Source organism: Vipera ursinii, assembly GCF_947247035.1.
Source record: "Vipera ursinii genome assembly, chromosome: 11".
Classification (NCBI taxonomy): domain Eukaryota; kingdom Metazoa; phylum Chordata; class Lepidosauria; order Squamata; family Viperidae; genus Vipera; species Vipera ursinii.
In genome coordinates, this window is record NC_139524.1 from 16,989,765 (window position 1) to 17,005,487 (window position 15,723).

At 44.6% G+C, this 15,723-nt stretch overlaps 1 protein-coding gene across 1 annotated transcript in view; it reads right to left on the bottom strand.

The window, feature by feature from the left end:
• The window catches only part of HCN4 (hyperpolarization activated cyclic nucleotide gated potassium channel 4), a gene marked incomplete at both ends in the record, with an annotated part of 41,771 nt that overhangs the window by 16,502 nt on the left and 9,546 nt on the right, over positions 1 to 15,723 (bottom strand). The window contains one exon of the mRNA XM_083371683.1: positions 9,600 to 10,023. Within this exon, the coding sequence (XP_083227809.1) occupies positions 9,600 to 10,023 (424 nt within the window). The remainder of the gene's footprint in view (positions 1 to 9,599; positions 10,024 to 15,723) is intronic.

Below are 15,723 nucleotides of genomic sequence, written 5' to 3' on the forward strand. Positions count from 1 at the left end.
ATGTCCCCCCTCGTCCTTCTCTTCATTAAACTAGACATCCCCAGTTCCAGCAACCGTTCCTGATATGTTTTAGCCTCCAGCCCCCGGATCATCTTTGTTGCTCTTCTCTGTAGTCTTTCTAGAGTCTCAACATTTTTTTTATATTATGAGATATAAAATGACATCTGGACAGCCACCTGCTAGGTATCCATGGCTAGAAATAACTCAGAGCAGCCTGAAAATTCCTATTTCCCCCCCCCCCCTACACACACACACACCACCTTGTGGTTTTGGCTACATCTTTTCCTCTTTGAGAGTTTGCAAGGAAAGGACCTCTGCCCAAGTAGATTTGCTGCCAACGCACAAGCTGGCTTAAAAGCGGGCGAGGCTTCTTGTGCTGCTTTGTGCTTGAGAAAGGATGAAGGGCCTTCGGTCAGCTCCAAGCTAGGAGGGGCCCTGCATTGGCCAGAGATCAGACATGAAGCTGCTGACAGCCCAAATGAGTCTCATCTCCAAGCATGAAAATGTCTTGAGATGGAAGATAAGAGAAAAGCATTTGATGATATGCTTCCTTTTAGAGCAGCTTGTTCCTTGAGGTTTCCACTGGCCCTTTCACCCCCAAGGTGGAGAAGCTATAAATGATTGGAAAGGTCTTTGAATTCCTGACACTTCTAGGACTGAGTTCATCCTGCACTCAGCGAACACCGCTGCCTTTTCAAGGGTAACCACAGAGAAGCTGAATCCTGGAATAGATGTGACAATGAGGTTTCTACACATCTCCAAATGTGGAGTCTTCAATTTTTGGAAGCCGAAGACACACCAGCCCAACTCTTTACTAGGAATGGGCTGTAGGATATTTTGGTCTCTTAAATCAAGACCTTGCTTTCAAATGCTCGCAATATTTATAGAGTAATAAAAATGGAGGGTCCATTGCAGTTGTATTGAGAGGCATGGTGTCTTAGAGGTGAAAGACGCTTGCCTTCCACTCGGGAGTTCAATCCTAGGGAGCGGCAGATGTTCCTCTCCCAGGACTCAATGGGAAAAAAATAATAATAACTGCTGTGAACTCTGTGTGGCGTCAGGAAGGGCCTCCAGCCAGTAAATGCTCAGCTCTATCCAGTCACCCCGATACTATCCTGAATTAAGGGATTACAGGATCATAAAAAGGGAGTTGATTGCAATTGTATAGCAAAGGCTGAGCTCAGCTTTTATTTTTATCTGCTGTAAAAAAGTCAGAAGTCTGTGTGTGTGTGTGTGTGTATTTTTGTTTCTAATCTTTTTTGCACAAATCTGCTATTTGTCTCTACATTCCGACTCTCTATTCTTCTCGGCTGTTAGCTTTCTGTTAGTTTTTTTTAAATTTATATGTATAGATGTTATCTCACTTTTATGCTTCCCCATTCTGAAGACACAAATAATCCAATTTTCACTGACGCAATTTTCAGTTTCAGATTTCGGGGAGGGGGGGGGAAATGTACGCATACAAAGATAAAGAGGGATTTCTAAATGTACTTTCCTGGTCCTTGGTGCACTGGTTTACACAGAGTGTACTTAAAATGCATTAGGTGTGTTGCAGAGCTGATTTATTTATTTAGAAGTCCCATTTTAGAGTCAAATATTCATGGGGCAATTTGCAGGGAGGAATCTTGCAAGCTACGCTTAAGGGTAACTGAGGCAGACATGCAGCTATTAAGAGGAGAAAGCTACATGACTCCTGGCCATCTAGAGGAGATACGTGTTGAGGTTTACTCAAGAGCCTTTCATAAGGAATGTCCTTAAAGGCTTTCTGAAAATCAGAGTGTAATGTCAACAGAGTTGCCTCTCCCCCCAAGCTTATTGACACTCAAAAAGCCCCACAAAACCAAAGAAAGTGGGACAGGATCTACCTTTGTAGAATCCATGCCGATTTTCTTCAGCAAGCTTTCCTTCCTTCCTTCCTTCCTTCCATCCATCCAAATATTCTATGACATTTGAGTATCAAGTTATTTTGCTAGGCCATCATAAATATTACATTTCAGATTTCTAAGGGGTCCTGAGTGAATGCCATCAGGACTCATTGATCTTTTACTGCTTAATTCTTCAAGATCTCCTAGACCTACACCCGTGGTCCTCCAATGTTTCTCGCAAAGAAGCCTTTCGTGCCTGACACTAGGGTCTTATCAATGTTTTTGATTCAATTTTGGTTGATGTGATTGAAGATGTGCTTGTTTTTAATGTGTATTGTATGGGTAACACACACACACACACACACACACGAGAGAGAGAGAGAGAGAGAGAGAGACAGACAGACAGACAGACAGACAGACAGACAGACAGACAGGTGCAGAGAGGTGGAACTGGACCACACCATTGCAGTCACTATTTTGATTTATTTCTTTTGAACCATGTCCTGTGGTCATCTTGATCCTCTGCTTTCAAAACCATGACAGATGAAAGAGTAGGAAAGAAAATACCAAAAAAGCATTCTTCTCCTCCTTCTCTGCCCCCTCCTCCTCCTCCTTCTTCCTCCTTCTCCTCCTCCTTCCGCCCCCTCCTCCTCCTCCCTCCTTCCCCTCCTTCTGGAAATTTCTAGGTATCTACAAATATGCTAATAATCTGTCAATATTCCTGGCTGAATAAACATGAAATCAGCCACTGTTTGGGCAAAGCCCGCCCACACGGAGTGATTAATTTCATTTGGAGTGCCAGGAGATCAGACCGACAACGTGTGCTCAGAATAGCAGCTTGCAAAGAAATTTAGATTCTTTAGTGCTTTGTTCCCTCTCTGCTCAGGTAGGGACCATCCCTGCTTCTCTGAGCACATTTGTTCCTGGTGGCAAAGAGTTTTGGGGGGCTGGTTCAGCTCAAGCCATGGTCCCCTGCATCTCGATGAATGGAAGGTTTACCTGTGCTTAATGCTTCAAGGGCTTATTGCAGCGGCTCCCGACCTTTTCTCTACCCCCCACCCCTAGAACGCTTCTGATGTATTCTTGCACCCCGTACAAAAGTTCGAAATACGCATATAAACTGCAATTTTGAAAACCCAGGTTTTCCCACCCCCTGAAATATGGTCTCGCACCCCAGGTTGGGAATCCCTGGTTTATTGGCTTTTAATGTTTGTAAGCTACCCAGAACTGCCTCCAGGCATGGTGGGTGACAAACAAGCCAAATGAATGAATGAATGAAGTAAAGAAAAGAGAGAAAAAGGAAAGAAAGAAAGAGAAAGAAAGAAAGAAAAAGAAAAAGAAAAAGAAAGAAAAAGAAAGAAAGAAAAAAAGAGAGAAAGAGAAGAGAAGAAAAAGAGAAAAATAAAAGAAAAAGAAAGAAAGAAAGAAAGAAAGAAAGAAAGAAAGAAAGAAAGAAAGAAAGAAAGAAAGAAAGAAAGAAAGAAAGAAAGAGTTCTGGTGCTGGTTCTTCCCAGCCATGCCTCTTGCTTGCCTGGGCATCATCTCTGGGCCAGCTGTGTTCCTGAGGGCAGCTGTTTCCCAGCCCTCCCTCCCCTCCCCAAAAGCCTAGGGATGGGGGGGGCTGAAGAATAAACAGCTTGCTCAGCCCACTCGCTTCTCTCTTCAAGGGATTTTGTCTCCGCACGAGGCACAACGCAGCGCTTTGTCCGGCATGCTGATGCAGCCACGCACCATCCAGGGTGCCCCAGATAAGCCAGCTCCTCTGGCTCCGCAGTGTGGGAGGACCCGGCCCTGCCCACTTGCCAGTGTCCGACTCCGGTGTTGAAGAGGTGACCGCGACAGGAGACCAGCCACTGGGCTTCGTGCGAATGCGAACCCTGCACTCATCTGACACCACACTCCTGGGACTTCACGCCCAGAGTTGTCTTATCAAAGCGATGGGCGGCATATAAATCTAGTCAATAAATAACAAATAAAACCGGAGAAGAGCCATCCATGAAAATACAGGGTCCCCTTTGCTACTCTTGACTCAGACTAGGGACGGTCGCAATCTCAAGCAGAGAAAAGGAAGGTCTAAAGGAAAAAAAAATAGCTAAACAATAAGATCCATCAACAGTGGAGCAGTTGAATATCCGGGGTGGGCACCTACGGGCCCTTTATGAACCTGCAGACGTCGACTGCCAGAATTCCCAGAATTCCTGGCTCAGGGTATTCTGGGAATTGGAGCCCACAAGTCGTAAAGGGGCCAGAGCTGCCCACCCTCTGATCTACAGACATATGGAGATGGTGGGTTCTTGATCTCTGGAGGCTTTGGACAAAAGGCTGGACAGAAGGCTTCTCATGAATTGTTCAGCTGCTGTTGTTTGTTTTTTTCTGCAGATTGCAGAGGGCTGGACTGGATCACCTCGTGATCCCTCCCCACTCTACACTTCTGCGTCCTTGTGATAAAATTTGGATTAGGAACCCTGTTGATAGTGTTGCACTCCGCGCAGGAGCAGACAGGAGTATCATTTAGATACGACGCAGACAGAATCTTGCTACAATCACAGCTCCGGTCCCACCGAGATGGCCTTTTCGCCGTGTTTCACCAGCCTGTGCGTGATTGTCTGTGACAGCAGAAGTGAAAGGAAATTACAAATACATTTTCCGCCAAAGGGCGCATGCACGAAGCCTCCCCAAAGCCCTCCTAGCTGAACGCTGCATTTCACTGGCACTGGAACGAGAAAACAACAGCCCGACGAGCGGGATCTACTCCTGCCTAATATAAGAGCACCTGGACTGGGTAGCCTCGCTTTTGTTCGGAAGCAGGATGACACGTTCGGCTCTTGCAGGCCCATCTGATCTACTGCTAAGAAGCTGTTAAAACAAAAAAAAAAGCTCCAGGGAAATGTAGCTGTTAGCGGTTTCTCTCCAGAAACCCAAGCAGGCTTTCTTGCTGAGCTGAAAATGAAGGCCGGAAATGAAAGAGAAAAGCAGTTAATTGACTGCAAGATGGGACCTGGCACCTGGTCCCTGCCCCTCCAGGGGAACGTCCAATTCAGATTTCCCAAAAGAAAAACCATCTTGAGCGGCTTCAGACAAGCCGCAGACGAGGCTGGACGGAGGAGTGAGACTGCCAGCCTCTCCCATCCGAGCAAACGGCAAGGAATCACGCCACCTGAGGGACAGGTGTGTGTCACCTGCAGCTCCGGGTGCCCAATTGGTGCCCACATTCCTTAACTCTCCCTCCCTCCCCAGCTGCTCGTGACTTAATTTCAACACTGGTAGTCTTTGATGACCACAAGAGGGGCTGGAAAATTCATCTGTAAGGGCTGCGGTCGTTAAGCAAGGCATCGTGCGATCTCACCTGATTTTGCCATCTTTTTTTTGCCACAGTTGTTAAGCGAATCACACGGTCATTAAGTGAATCGTAGAGTTCCCAATGGATTTTGCATGTCTGGGAAGGTTGCAAATGGTGATCCGGCAGCTACTGCAAATGCGCACGCTTAAATCCCGGTCATGTGACTGCGGGGATGCTGCGATGGTTGTGCGCGAGAGGACTGGTCGTGAGTCACGTCTTTCCACGCTGTTGTAACTTTGAGCCGCTGCTAAATGAATGGTCATAAGTTGAGACGACCTGAAGCATGATTGCTGAAAAGGGGACTGATGGTTTTTTTTTACCCTTTTGACAAGGAAACGCCCTTCAATTACAGTACTATTTCTAAATGTTAACTTGAATATTTAAAAATGCTTCCGGCAGAATAACTGAATAACAGAGTTGGAAGGGACCTTGGAGGTCTTCTAGTCCAGCCCCTTGCTCAGACAGGAAACCCTGTACCATTTCAGACAAAGGGCTGTCTGATCTCCTCTTAAAAACCTCCAGTGATGGACCACCCACAACTTCTGGAGGCCAGCTGTTCCACTGGTTAATTGTCCTCACTGTTAGGAAATTTCTCCTCAATTCCAGGTTGCTTCTCTCCTCGACGAGTTTCCATCTGTTGCTTCTCGTCCTGCCTTCAGGGGCTTTGGAGAAGAGCTTCCTGCAATTGTTCTTCCTATGGTTTAGCCTCCAGTCCCCTAATCATCCTTCTTGCTCTTCTCTGCACTCTTTCTAGAGCTTCAACATCTTTTTTTTTTAATATCATGACGACCAAAGCTGAATGCAATCTTCCGAGTGGGGTCTTGCCAAGGCTTCCCTCTTCTTCCACCCCACAACGGAGAAATTTCAGAGGTTTCTCTACGTGGGTTTTCAAAGTCGCTTTGCTCTCCTCTGAAATGGCTTCCTTACACCGCCGCTGCAAGCAACTGAGCACATTTCGAGTTGTTACACAATCACATCTTACCGGAAAAATAAAAGAGGCTGCTCAGGAAATCCACTTTCGGGAATCAAGCGAGAAACGGTAGCTGTTCCTGCCCAAACGTCCCCCTGGAAGGCAACTTCGTGGGTGAATGGAAAACAGCCAGTAGACCTCCCCCCTGAGCTTAACCTGAATTCATTAATCGGGCGAACAGGATGATAATTACGTGTCCACCAAGCGTCGGTTAGGTGCTTGTTTTCACAGTGGTGCTCGGAAAATAATTTTATCCACCTGGATACCATCTATTAAACCTTCACACCTCTTGACAGCCAGCAAGGAGACAAAGCTGGACTTCAGCATCGGAGTTGGCTCCAAGCTCTTGGATTGGTCGAGGGGGTTAAGGAAGAGGAAGGCTCCATCCGCAAACCATCAACCTGTCGCTCCGAATGCTGGTGTGGGAGATCTACTGCAAATCTTCTATGGGAGAAGGAGTCACACGCAATCTCATTTCTCCCTCCTGAAGGTGAAATGGGTAAGAGAGGAACTTTTACAAGGCAGCCAGGAACAGAAGGAAAACTAAGGAGGTCATCTAGTCCAACCCCCTGCTCAGGCAGGAAACCCTATACCATTTCAGACAAATGGCTGTCCAGTCTCTTCTTAAAAACTTCCAGTGTTGGAGCATTCACCACCTCTGGAGGCAGGTGGTTCCACTGGTTAATTGTTCTAACTGTCAGTAAATTTCTCCTTAGTTCCAGGTTGCTTCTCTCCTCGATTAGTTTCCATCCGTTGCTTCTTGTCCTGCCTTCAGGTGCTTTGGAGAACAGCTTGACTCCCTCTTCTTTGGGGCAGCCCCAGAGATATTGGAACATGGCTATCATGTCCCCCCCCCCTCATCCTTCTCTCTTCATTAGACTAGACATCCCCAATTCCAGCCACCGTTCCTTATATGCAGGGGTCTTCAAACTCGGCCCTTTTATGACTCATGGACTTCAACTCCCAGAATTCCTCAGCCAGCATGCCTGGCTGAGGAATTCTGGGAGTTGAAGTCCATGAGTCATAAAAGGGCCGAGTTTGAAGACCCCTGCTTATATGTTTTAGCCTCCAGTCCCCGGATCATCTTTGCTGCTCTTCTCTGCCCTCTTTCTAGAGTCTAGAAAGTTGAGAGTTTTGTTTAATTTGAAGATCACTATCAACACATGGACAAAGCTAAGATAGAACATGCAACTGATCCAATAGTCACAAAACACCAAGCTGGGGTTCTTACAGTGTCCTCAGCCTACAGCTCTTCTAGGCTGGGCTGGCCCCACCAGAATTAAGCCACTCCGGTTGTTCTCCCCAGTACTGGAAGCTGTTTTTTCAAGTCACCAAAAAGATTTCGCTGCCATTGAAGTTCAGAATCTGAATCTACATGAAAAAAAGCTCCCTGTGGGAGAAAGTTGGGCCTTTTCTCCATCCTGGTTTTTTTTTGTTTGTTTGTGCTCAGCAGCCCAGGCAGAAGAAAGAAAAATCAAGTGGTATGAAGCGTTCTCTTCCTGGTTATCAATTCTCACCAATCCAGTGATTTGACTCTCACTCTGTTGTCCTATTAGAAGCCAAGCTCATTGAATGTCCTTGATAAGAGATCTCACAGCGGTCAGGCTATTTCATAATCCTTTCACGGTCCTTCCTAAATCCACCCACGAAGCTTACCAAACTCCACTTTTATTATCTCCAGGCTATCCATCTGCCCTGTATCAAGTTCCCTAATCACAGAACACCCCGTGGAATTCGAACCGCGGTTACCAAGATTAGCCCGGAAAAACCTACTTTACTTTCCTGTCTTCACCCTCGCTCCAGATTGCAGCAATGAAGTTATTCAAATATTTACCTTTGATTTTTAGCCTATTATGCACTACCCATCTCTCCATTAGCCTTTTCAGAAACCAGGCACTGTCCTAGCTCTGCTGCAAAGCCAGATTTCAGCTTCTACTGAGGAGGGGAGGGGTGGGGGCAGGAAGAAACATCTGGCCCCACCACCGAATAGAGGGAAGTGTAAAGGAAAGGTGATGTTTGCAAGCGATCCATCCTCATTCAACTTACATTGTGGTTCCCTGGGATGCTTGTTCCTGGAATCTGAATTTTGTGGCATATTGAGGGACTATCCAAAGTCTAATGGCTCCTGGTGACCCAAACAATGAATGGTGGAGCACAGAAATGGATAAGGGGAAGAAGGGGAACAAGATTGTACCTCACCATCAACGCTTTGCCATACGTTCTCATCAAAGAACTGCCAGCCTAAATGTAGAGGAAGATTAAACCAAAGGATCGACAAAACACTGTGTTTTCCTTACATTTCATTGCTGAGGGTGAAATTCTGGTGTGGGAGAGGAAGTGTAGGAGATGACCAGGCTGAGCCCAAAGGAGGGATCAAACGCGTCATCAGTCTTGAGTCCCTTCATGCCCACAAGAGATCTAAGTCGCACTCACCTTGAATTCCACTGACTCTTATCTAGCATCAATTTGCTTTGACCATTAGTAGTTCAGATTCTCGTAGAGAGCTTAAGTTGGCAATCAACCCTTATATTCATTTGAATTGTCTGGATTTCCTGATTTCTCACACATGACAGGAAGGCAACACTTGCAGCAATGAACAATGGACATTTGTAGCACAGATGATGTTACCTAGCTGAGTAATGAAACATCTACAAGAACACAGCCAAACTCAGTCAACACTAAGAACTCCACACTGACACCACCCATCTCCAGACTTTCTGAAGACATAGATATGGTGGTTCTGTCTTAAAATGATGCATGAAAAACTCACCGGTGAATTTTATCTCCTTTGCCTTCAACATTTCCTCCAAAGACTTGAACATCTGAGTTCAGGCTATAAAATATCCACCACTGGTAACTGATTTTTCTCCTCAGCTGCTCAGAAAAAGAACACAACTAGGAGATTTGGAGGGGAGAAGCAGAGATCCCATTTCATCTGAAGCCCAGCTGGAGAAGCAACAGAACCAGTGGAGGAATAGCCATTTCCAGTGGTGGCTTCAAGGGCAGAACCTGGACAGAAACCCGGAGTCCCTTGCCACAGAAGGACTAGGAGAGCCCCAGAATTGCAGGGTTGGCTTAACAGATCTTGAAGTAAGAGAAGACCAGACATTATAATACCTCCATGCAATTATCTGAATGGGTTCCCATTACATTATTAAATTCAATCCTAAATGAACTTAATATCCTTGTAAACCTTGGCTAATATGATGCCCTCCAAAGAGTTTGGAACTACAACTCCCAGAATTCCAGAATTTCAGCTTAGCAAAAGTAAAGGAATACATTTCTATCAGCTTCTCTTGAGAGTAACCAGTGTAAATAGATTCAGGTAAACCCATCAGTGTTCAATATATTCTGCCTTAGAACGGACACCTGGTCATTCACACCTTTCCTTTTTGCTCTTCTCACCTACTTCATCTTTACTTACCTCTTCCCATTGATGAATGTACCGTATGAGCCTAGACAGTCTCAGGAGTCTCAAGAGGCTGAGGATTTTGGTAAAACGGACAATCCGCAGAGCTCGGGCTGTCTTATAGACCTCCGAATCGATGCGGGTCTCCACAATCAGGAAAATATAGTCTACTGGGATGGATGAGATAAAATCCACCACAAACCAGCTTTTGAGATACTTCATCTTAATCCTCTGGGGGTCAAGGATGATCTCCGTGTTGTCTTCCACCACAATCCCCGTGCGGAAATTGAGGACCAAGTCAATGAGGAAGAAGGTGTCTGAGACCACGTTGAAGACAATCCATGGGGTGGTGTTCTCATCCTTGAAGAAGGTGATGCCTACCGGGATGATGATCAGATTTCCAACCATGAGGAGCAACATGGTGAGGTCCCAATAGAATCTAAAGAGGAAGATAGAGATCTGGGTCAAACGGAAAGAAATCTCTGCACTGAAAGTCGGAAGTCACTTTTGTTATATTTGTTTGATGTATATTTTTGTCATTTTTAACTTGCTTTGTCATTCCATTTCCTTTTTTCCCTTTATGTTGGTTTGTATTTTAATGTTTGATGATGAAATCTAATAATGAGATTCTTTTAATAAATGCATATAAGCTATATCTAAGCTATAGAGCAATATGGGTCAAAACAAACATTTCCTATTGAGTTATCGGGGCCTGCTAGATATTTTTTGTGTGTTCATCTACAAAGGATCTGTGTAGCTGCAAATGAAAGAATAATGCAGGACATTATTCAGAACATTTTGTCCCAATTTTTAACATTGCTTTTCCATTGTTTTGCTTGCTTACTTCCCCAGATAAAAACCCACAGACATTTACATCATTCCTTAATATTGAAAAGGAGATTAAAATTGGAATATTTCTTCCAAATAAAAAGAAATTACAAACGGCGATTTAACTTTTAATGCAACAAAAAGGCTCCTTTTTTTAGAAAAAGGACTTTTGTTTCTTAATTTGCTCCCAATTTATAATTATCTCTATATAAATCTTTGTTAGCAAGTATTTCTTCAATGTTTTACAACCAGTGAGAGCTCTACAGATTTATCTTCGGCCATGTCAAAAGGCAACACTCTGAAATATTAATTAACAGTCACAAAAGCCACATTAATTCCAGGTAATCTGGAGTGTGCAGCTGGATTAAAAATAATAATAATAATAATAATAATAATAATAATAATAATAATAATAATAATAATAATAATTAATTATTATTAATTATTATTATTATTTTGGTAGGGCTGAAATGGAGTCTCTGGGGAAGCTAAAAAGTCTTTCTTTCCCCCCGGAATCAACCTCTTCATGCACTTTTCTTTCATCATTTACTGAAGTTTCTTCTGCTTATTTTGGACTGAATTTTAATGCAACATCATAGAGCCAAATTTGGTTACAATCATACCAGTAACCAATTTAGTATGAGATTAATTCTCTCTCTTGCTCTTTTTCGCTCCTTCCTTCCTTCCTTCCTTTCCTTCCTTCCTTCCTTCCTTCTTCTTTCTATCTTTCCTTCTTTCCTTTCCCCTCTTCCTCCCTCCCTTCTTCCCTTTCTCTCTTTTCCATTTTCCTTCCTTCCTTCCTTCCTTCCTTCCTTCCTTCCTTCCTTCCTTCCTTCCTTCCTTCCTTCCTTCCTTCCTTCCTTCCTTCCTTCCTTCCTTCCTTCCTTCCCTGCTTGTATTCATGGTGGCGGTTTCTATCTTATGGTTCTCGCGGGGTCCTTTGTCCAGCCCAACTGGTCAATTTTTAAAAAAAAAAAACAGTCTTGAAAGCTACATGGGAAAAGTGATATTCTCTCTTTTCTTCTCATTAATAATCTCTCGACTTGTTAGAGCATGACCATATTCCCAGGAGCTTTGCCCAGAGACATTCTTACATAAATGTACAGTAAATAGTCCAGAAGGTTTGGGAAACCACATTTCTGACATCAAAGCAAGAGCTGGTGTGATGGGCTACAGTGCAGTGGCAGTTTTCCCAGCACCCGCCAAGGTGGGGGATGAGACAAAAGTGAGAGCTCTACAGATTTATCTTCGGCCATGTTTGTAAGCCAATAAAGAACGGAGCTTTGGATTGTTTTTAGGCCTGACACACATTCCCCAATTGAGAGAGAAATGCAGTCCAGCAACTCAATTCTCGGGTTTAAATGCCAACGGGAAGCCAGTTTCCAAGGATCATTAAAGCCCTACCGACATTTTTCTCCTTAACTTCTTGTAGACGCTTTCTCTGACACCTTCCAAGTCACTTAGGCCCAATCATTCCCACCCAGCATGGATGATGGTTGCTGCTGTCCATCCCCCAGAAATCAAGATTGGAGACCAGTGGGGGCCCTTCATAGCTACTCGTCCTCCACTCTTAAAGGAAACCCGGGAGCTGTAAGTGCACAAACATCCGAAGGACCACAGACGGTCCCTTCACCGGAAGACCATCGTCGTGTCCTGAAAGACGCACTCAACTCCCTTTCACTTTCGGCTCATCTGCTTTAATGCTCTAGGACAGATAGGAGCTGCATTAAATCCCTGGGCTCGGCTATCAATTAGTCATGGACCACATTTGGCAACATCGCCTTCAATTCTTTCCGAAGCCGTTCTCATCATAAAAGAGAAAGCCTCTTCAAAGAGATGGTCCTTTTGTATTCTTTTGGTTTTTTGTGCCAAGAAAGAAAAACGAAAAACGAAAAACCCACAGAGCAACTGCTAGGCTTCTTTCTAAGGAATTCCAGACCGGACTTGCGGGATTGTTTGTGTTTTTTTTTTCACTTGACTAGATTTAATTCCATCCTCACAACTTTTAAGAACAACCTTCTTCATCTCCCCCCTGCACTTACTCAAACACTAAGGAAGGCCAAGAAAGTGTAGCTAGTTAGTTAGTCCTTAAGTCTCTCCATGCACGGTATATTTCATTAACACTTAGTCTTTGATGATAGATCTCCTCTGTACAGAAAAGCACCTGATTTTTCTAGAACTAAGAAGAAACTTCTTGACAGTTAGCACAATTAATCGGTGGAACTACTTGCCTCCAGAAGTTGTGGATGCTCCAACATCAGAGATTTTAAAGAAGAGATTGGATCTGAAATGGGATAGGGTCTCCTGCCTGAGCAGGGGGTTGGACTAGAAGACCTCCAAGGTCCCTTCCAACTCTGTAATTCTGTTATCCTTCCTTCCTTCCTTCCTTCCTTCCTTCCTTCCTTCCTTCCTTCCTTCCTTCCTTCCTTCCTTCCTTCCTTCCTCTCTCCCTCCCAGATTGGACAGCCATTTATCCGAAATGGCATAGGGTCTCCTTCCTGAGCAGGGGGTTAGACTAGAAGACCTCCAAGGTCCCTTCCAACTTCTGTGATTCTGTTATTCTGTTAATGCCAGCCTTCTCATATAACCTGATGAGTTAATTCTATTTTATTGTAGGTCTACATTAAGGGAATCTTAATTTTATTGTTAAGTCTGAACATTGTTAAGTCTGAACACCTTTCCCCCCCCATCTCCTATACAGCTTGAGAAGCTAGGGAGGGTCCCTCCTCCGTCTCTTTCTCCACCCTTTATGCAGGGAGGGCTAAGCTGTCTCTTCTCTGACCATCCCCTAGACAGCATCTAATCTCCTGCATCTCCCAAATTCATTCCCACCTGCCACGACATCTAAAACATACACATCTGGATAATTATGGATCACCTCTTCAGCTGCTTTAATATAATTCTGCTCAAAAACTAGATCCCGTGCTTAGTTCCAATGAAGGGGCCGGCTGGGAGGAGAGGCCCAAGTCAGCAAAAAAGAGTGACGCACACTACAGATTTTGCAGTCCGCTGGAAATTTTTGCAACCGTAGGAAGGTTTTAACCGAAATAAAGCCTTGCAAACATTTCACAAAATTCATCCTGGATTGCTTTCTTCAGCATTTGAGGATACTGTAATCCTTTCATGGAAGCACGCCTAGTATATCTTCCTCCATTGCAAGGAACCACGGACAATGTCAACCAGAGCCTGTCACGTCAAGCCATCATTTCCGTAAAGCCAACCACAGCTGGAGTTTGAGGATTATCAGATCAACGCGCCGTTGCACTTTCTTGCGTTCCTAACCTCAGGTCTTCTGAAAATGCTGACCGTAGGACACATGTAGTCCTCAGCTTACGACCAGAATTGGGCCCAAAATTTACGTTCTTAAGTGAGACATTTGTTCAGTGAGTCCCCCCCCCCCCGTCTTACAACCTTTCTTCCCACAGTTGCTTAAGTGAATCACTGCTGCAGTGGTTACACTGTTCAGTGAATCTGGCTTTCTCCATTAACACTGCTTGTCATGAGGTCACAGAACAAAGGGGATCGGATGACAACACACACACACACACCCCTGGGACAATGCAACCATCAGAAATATGAATCAGTTGCCAAGCGACCGAATTTTGATCAGGTGACCACGAGGATGCCACAACGGTCGTAAGTGTGAGCCACATTTTTTTTCCAGTGCCGTTGTAACTTTGAACAGTCAGTAAACGAGTTGTAATTCAAGGACTACCTGTGTAGCCACAGAATCTTAAAAGCCTGTTCAGGTTTATTTCTGGCTCATCTTATTCTTTAATAAAATCAAGGTGGGTTATTTTGAGTTCCCATTTCATGCTCCTGTAATTCAAGAGAGGTTGCTCTTCAAATCCTACCTTCACGTCTTCACATACCAAGCTGCTCTTTCTTTCTTTCCCCCCAAAACTACCCTTTAGGAACACTTTTCCCCAGATGTCCAATTCCCCAACACCACACAACTTGCTGATTTTGCTTAAAAAAAAAACAAAAAAAACCCAAAGAGCGCTGTTCTGCCAAGCTTTTCAAAATTAAGTGGCATTCGAAATGCTTCCTCTATTGGATTTTGGTGCCTTGTTTTAATATTAGTATTGGAAGAAGTACAGTCATTTTTAATTAGTAGAGTTTGAATTTTTTTAGGAGGTTGAGACGTTTTCATTGCATGCTTTATGCACTAGAGGTTCGGGGCTGGCGGAATGCACCTTTAGGGAATAAATAAAGGAATAAATCAATTTCCCCCCCCCCATTTTCCCCCCTTCTTAATCTGTGTTGCTTCCTATTCTGCAATCACATTGCACGTCACATTTGCAGCAGAGATGGGAGTTTGACGAAAAGCAGCTGTGCATCTTTGATTCCTATCACAAAGACTTCCAAGTTCTGGACAACGGTGAGGGCTCCCCTTCTAAATGACACAATTAAACCCACCGCAATGCAAAACAAACAACACTTGAAAACAACAACTGCACGAGCAAAGCGGGAGCTTGACGCTGAGACATGTGTAGGCGGTATTGTATCTTGGCAATTGTTGCCCAAATATTGAATAATGCATGTGGGACTGGTTTGCTGAACTATTCCTGGAGAAGTCTGGAGAAGCTGTCTCCAGATTCTTTCAAGATTGCCAAGTTGGGTTAGTTTAGCGGCCATTCTTTGTGGTGTTAGTCAACCTAGCAACACATTTTCTTTCATGGATCATCTTTTTTTGAAGCATCTTACATAGCATCAAGGGACGCGGTGGCTCAGTGGGTTAGGACACTGAGCTTGTCAATCAGAAGGTCAGCAGTTTGGCGGGTCGAATCCCGAGTGCCGCGTAACAGAGTGAGCGCCTGTTACTCGTCCCAGCTTCTGCCAACCTAGCAGTTCGAAAGCACGTAAAAATGCAAGTAGAAAAATAGGGACCACTACGGTGGGAAGGTAACAGCGTTCCGTGCGCCTTTGGCGTCTAGTCATGCCGGCCACATGACTACGGAGACGTCCTCGGACAAGCGCTGGCTCTTTGGCTTTGAAACGGAGATGAGCACCGGCCCCTAGAGTCGGAAACGACTAGCACGCATGTGCGGGGGAACCTTTACCTTTACCTTTAGATAGCATCAGGCCAATATGCTTCATCCCAGTTTCTTCGATCTCAATCTCGCAAACTTCTCAAAGCTTTTCTGAGGGACAGATGGAAAACGTGATTGAAGGGCAGAAGGACAACTTGCAAAATGAAGTAGTCTTCGGGAGGAAGAATCACTATGACCTCTGGCCGAAGTAGAGAAGCTTTCACAACTAACACCAGAGGACGTCTTACAGAAAGTCGACCAGCATGGAATGGAGGTGC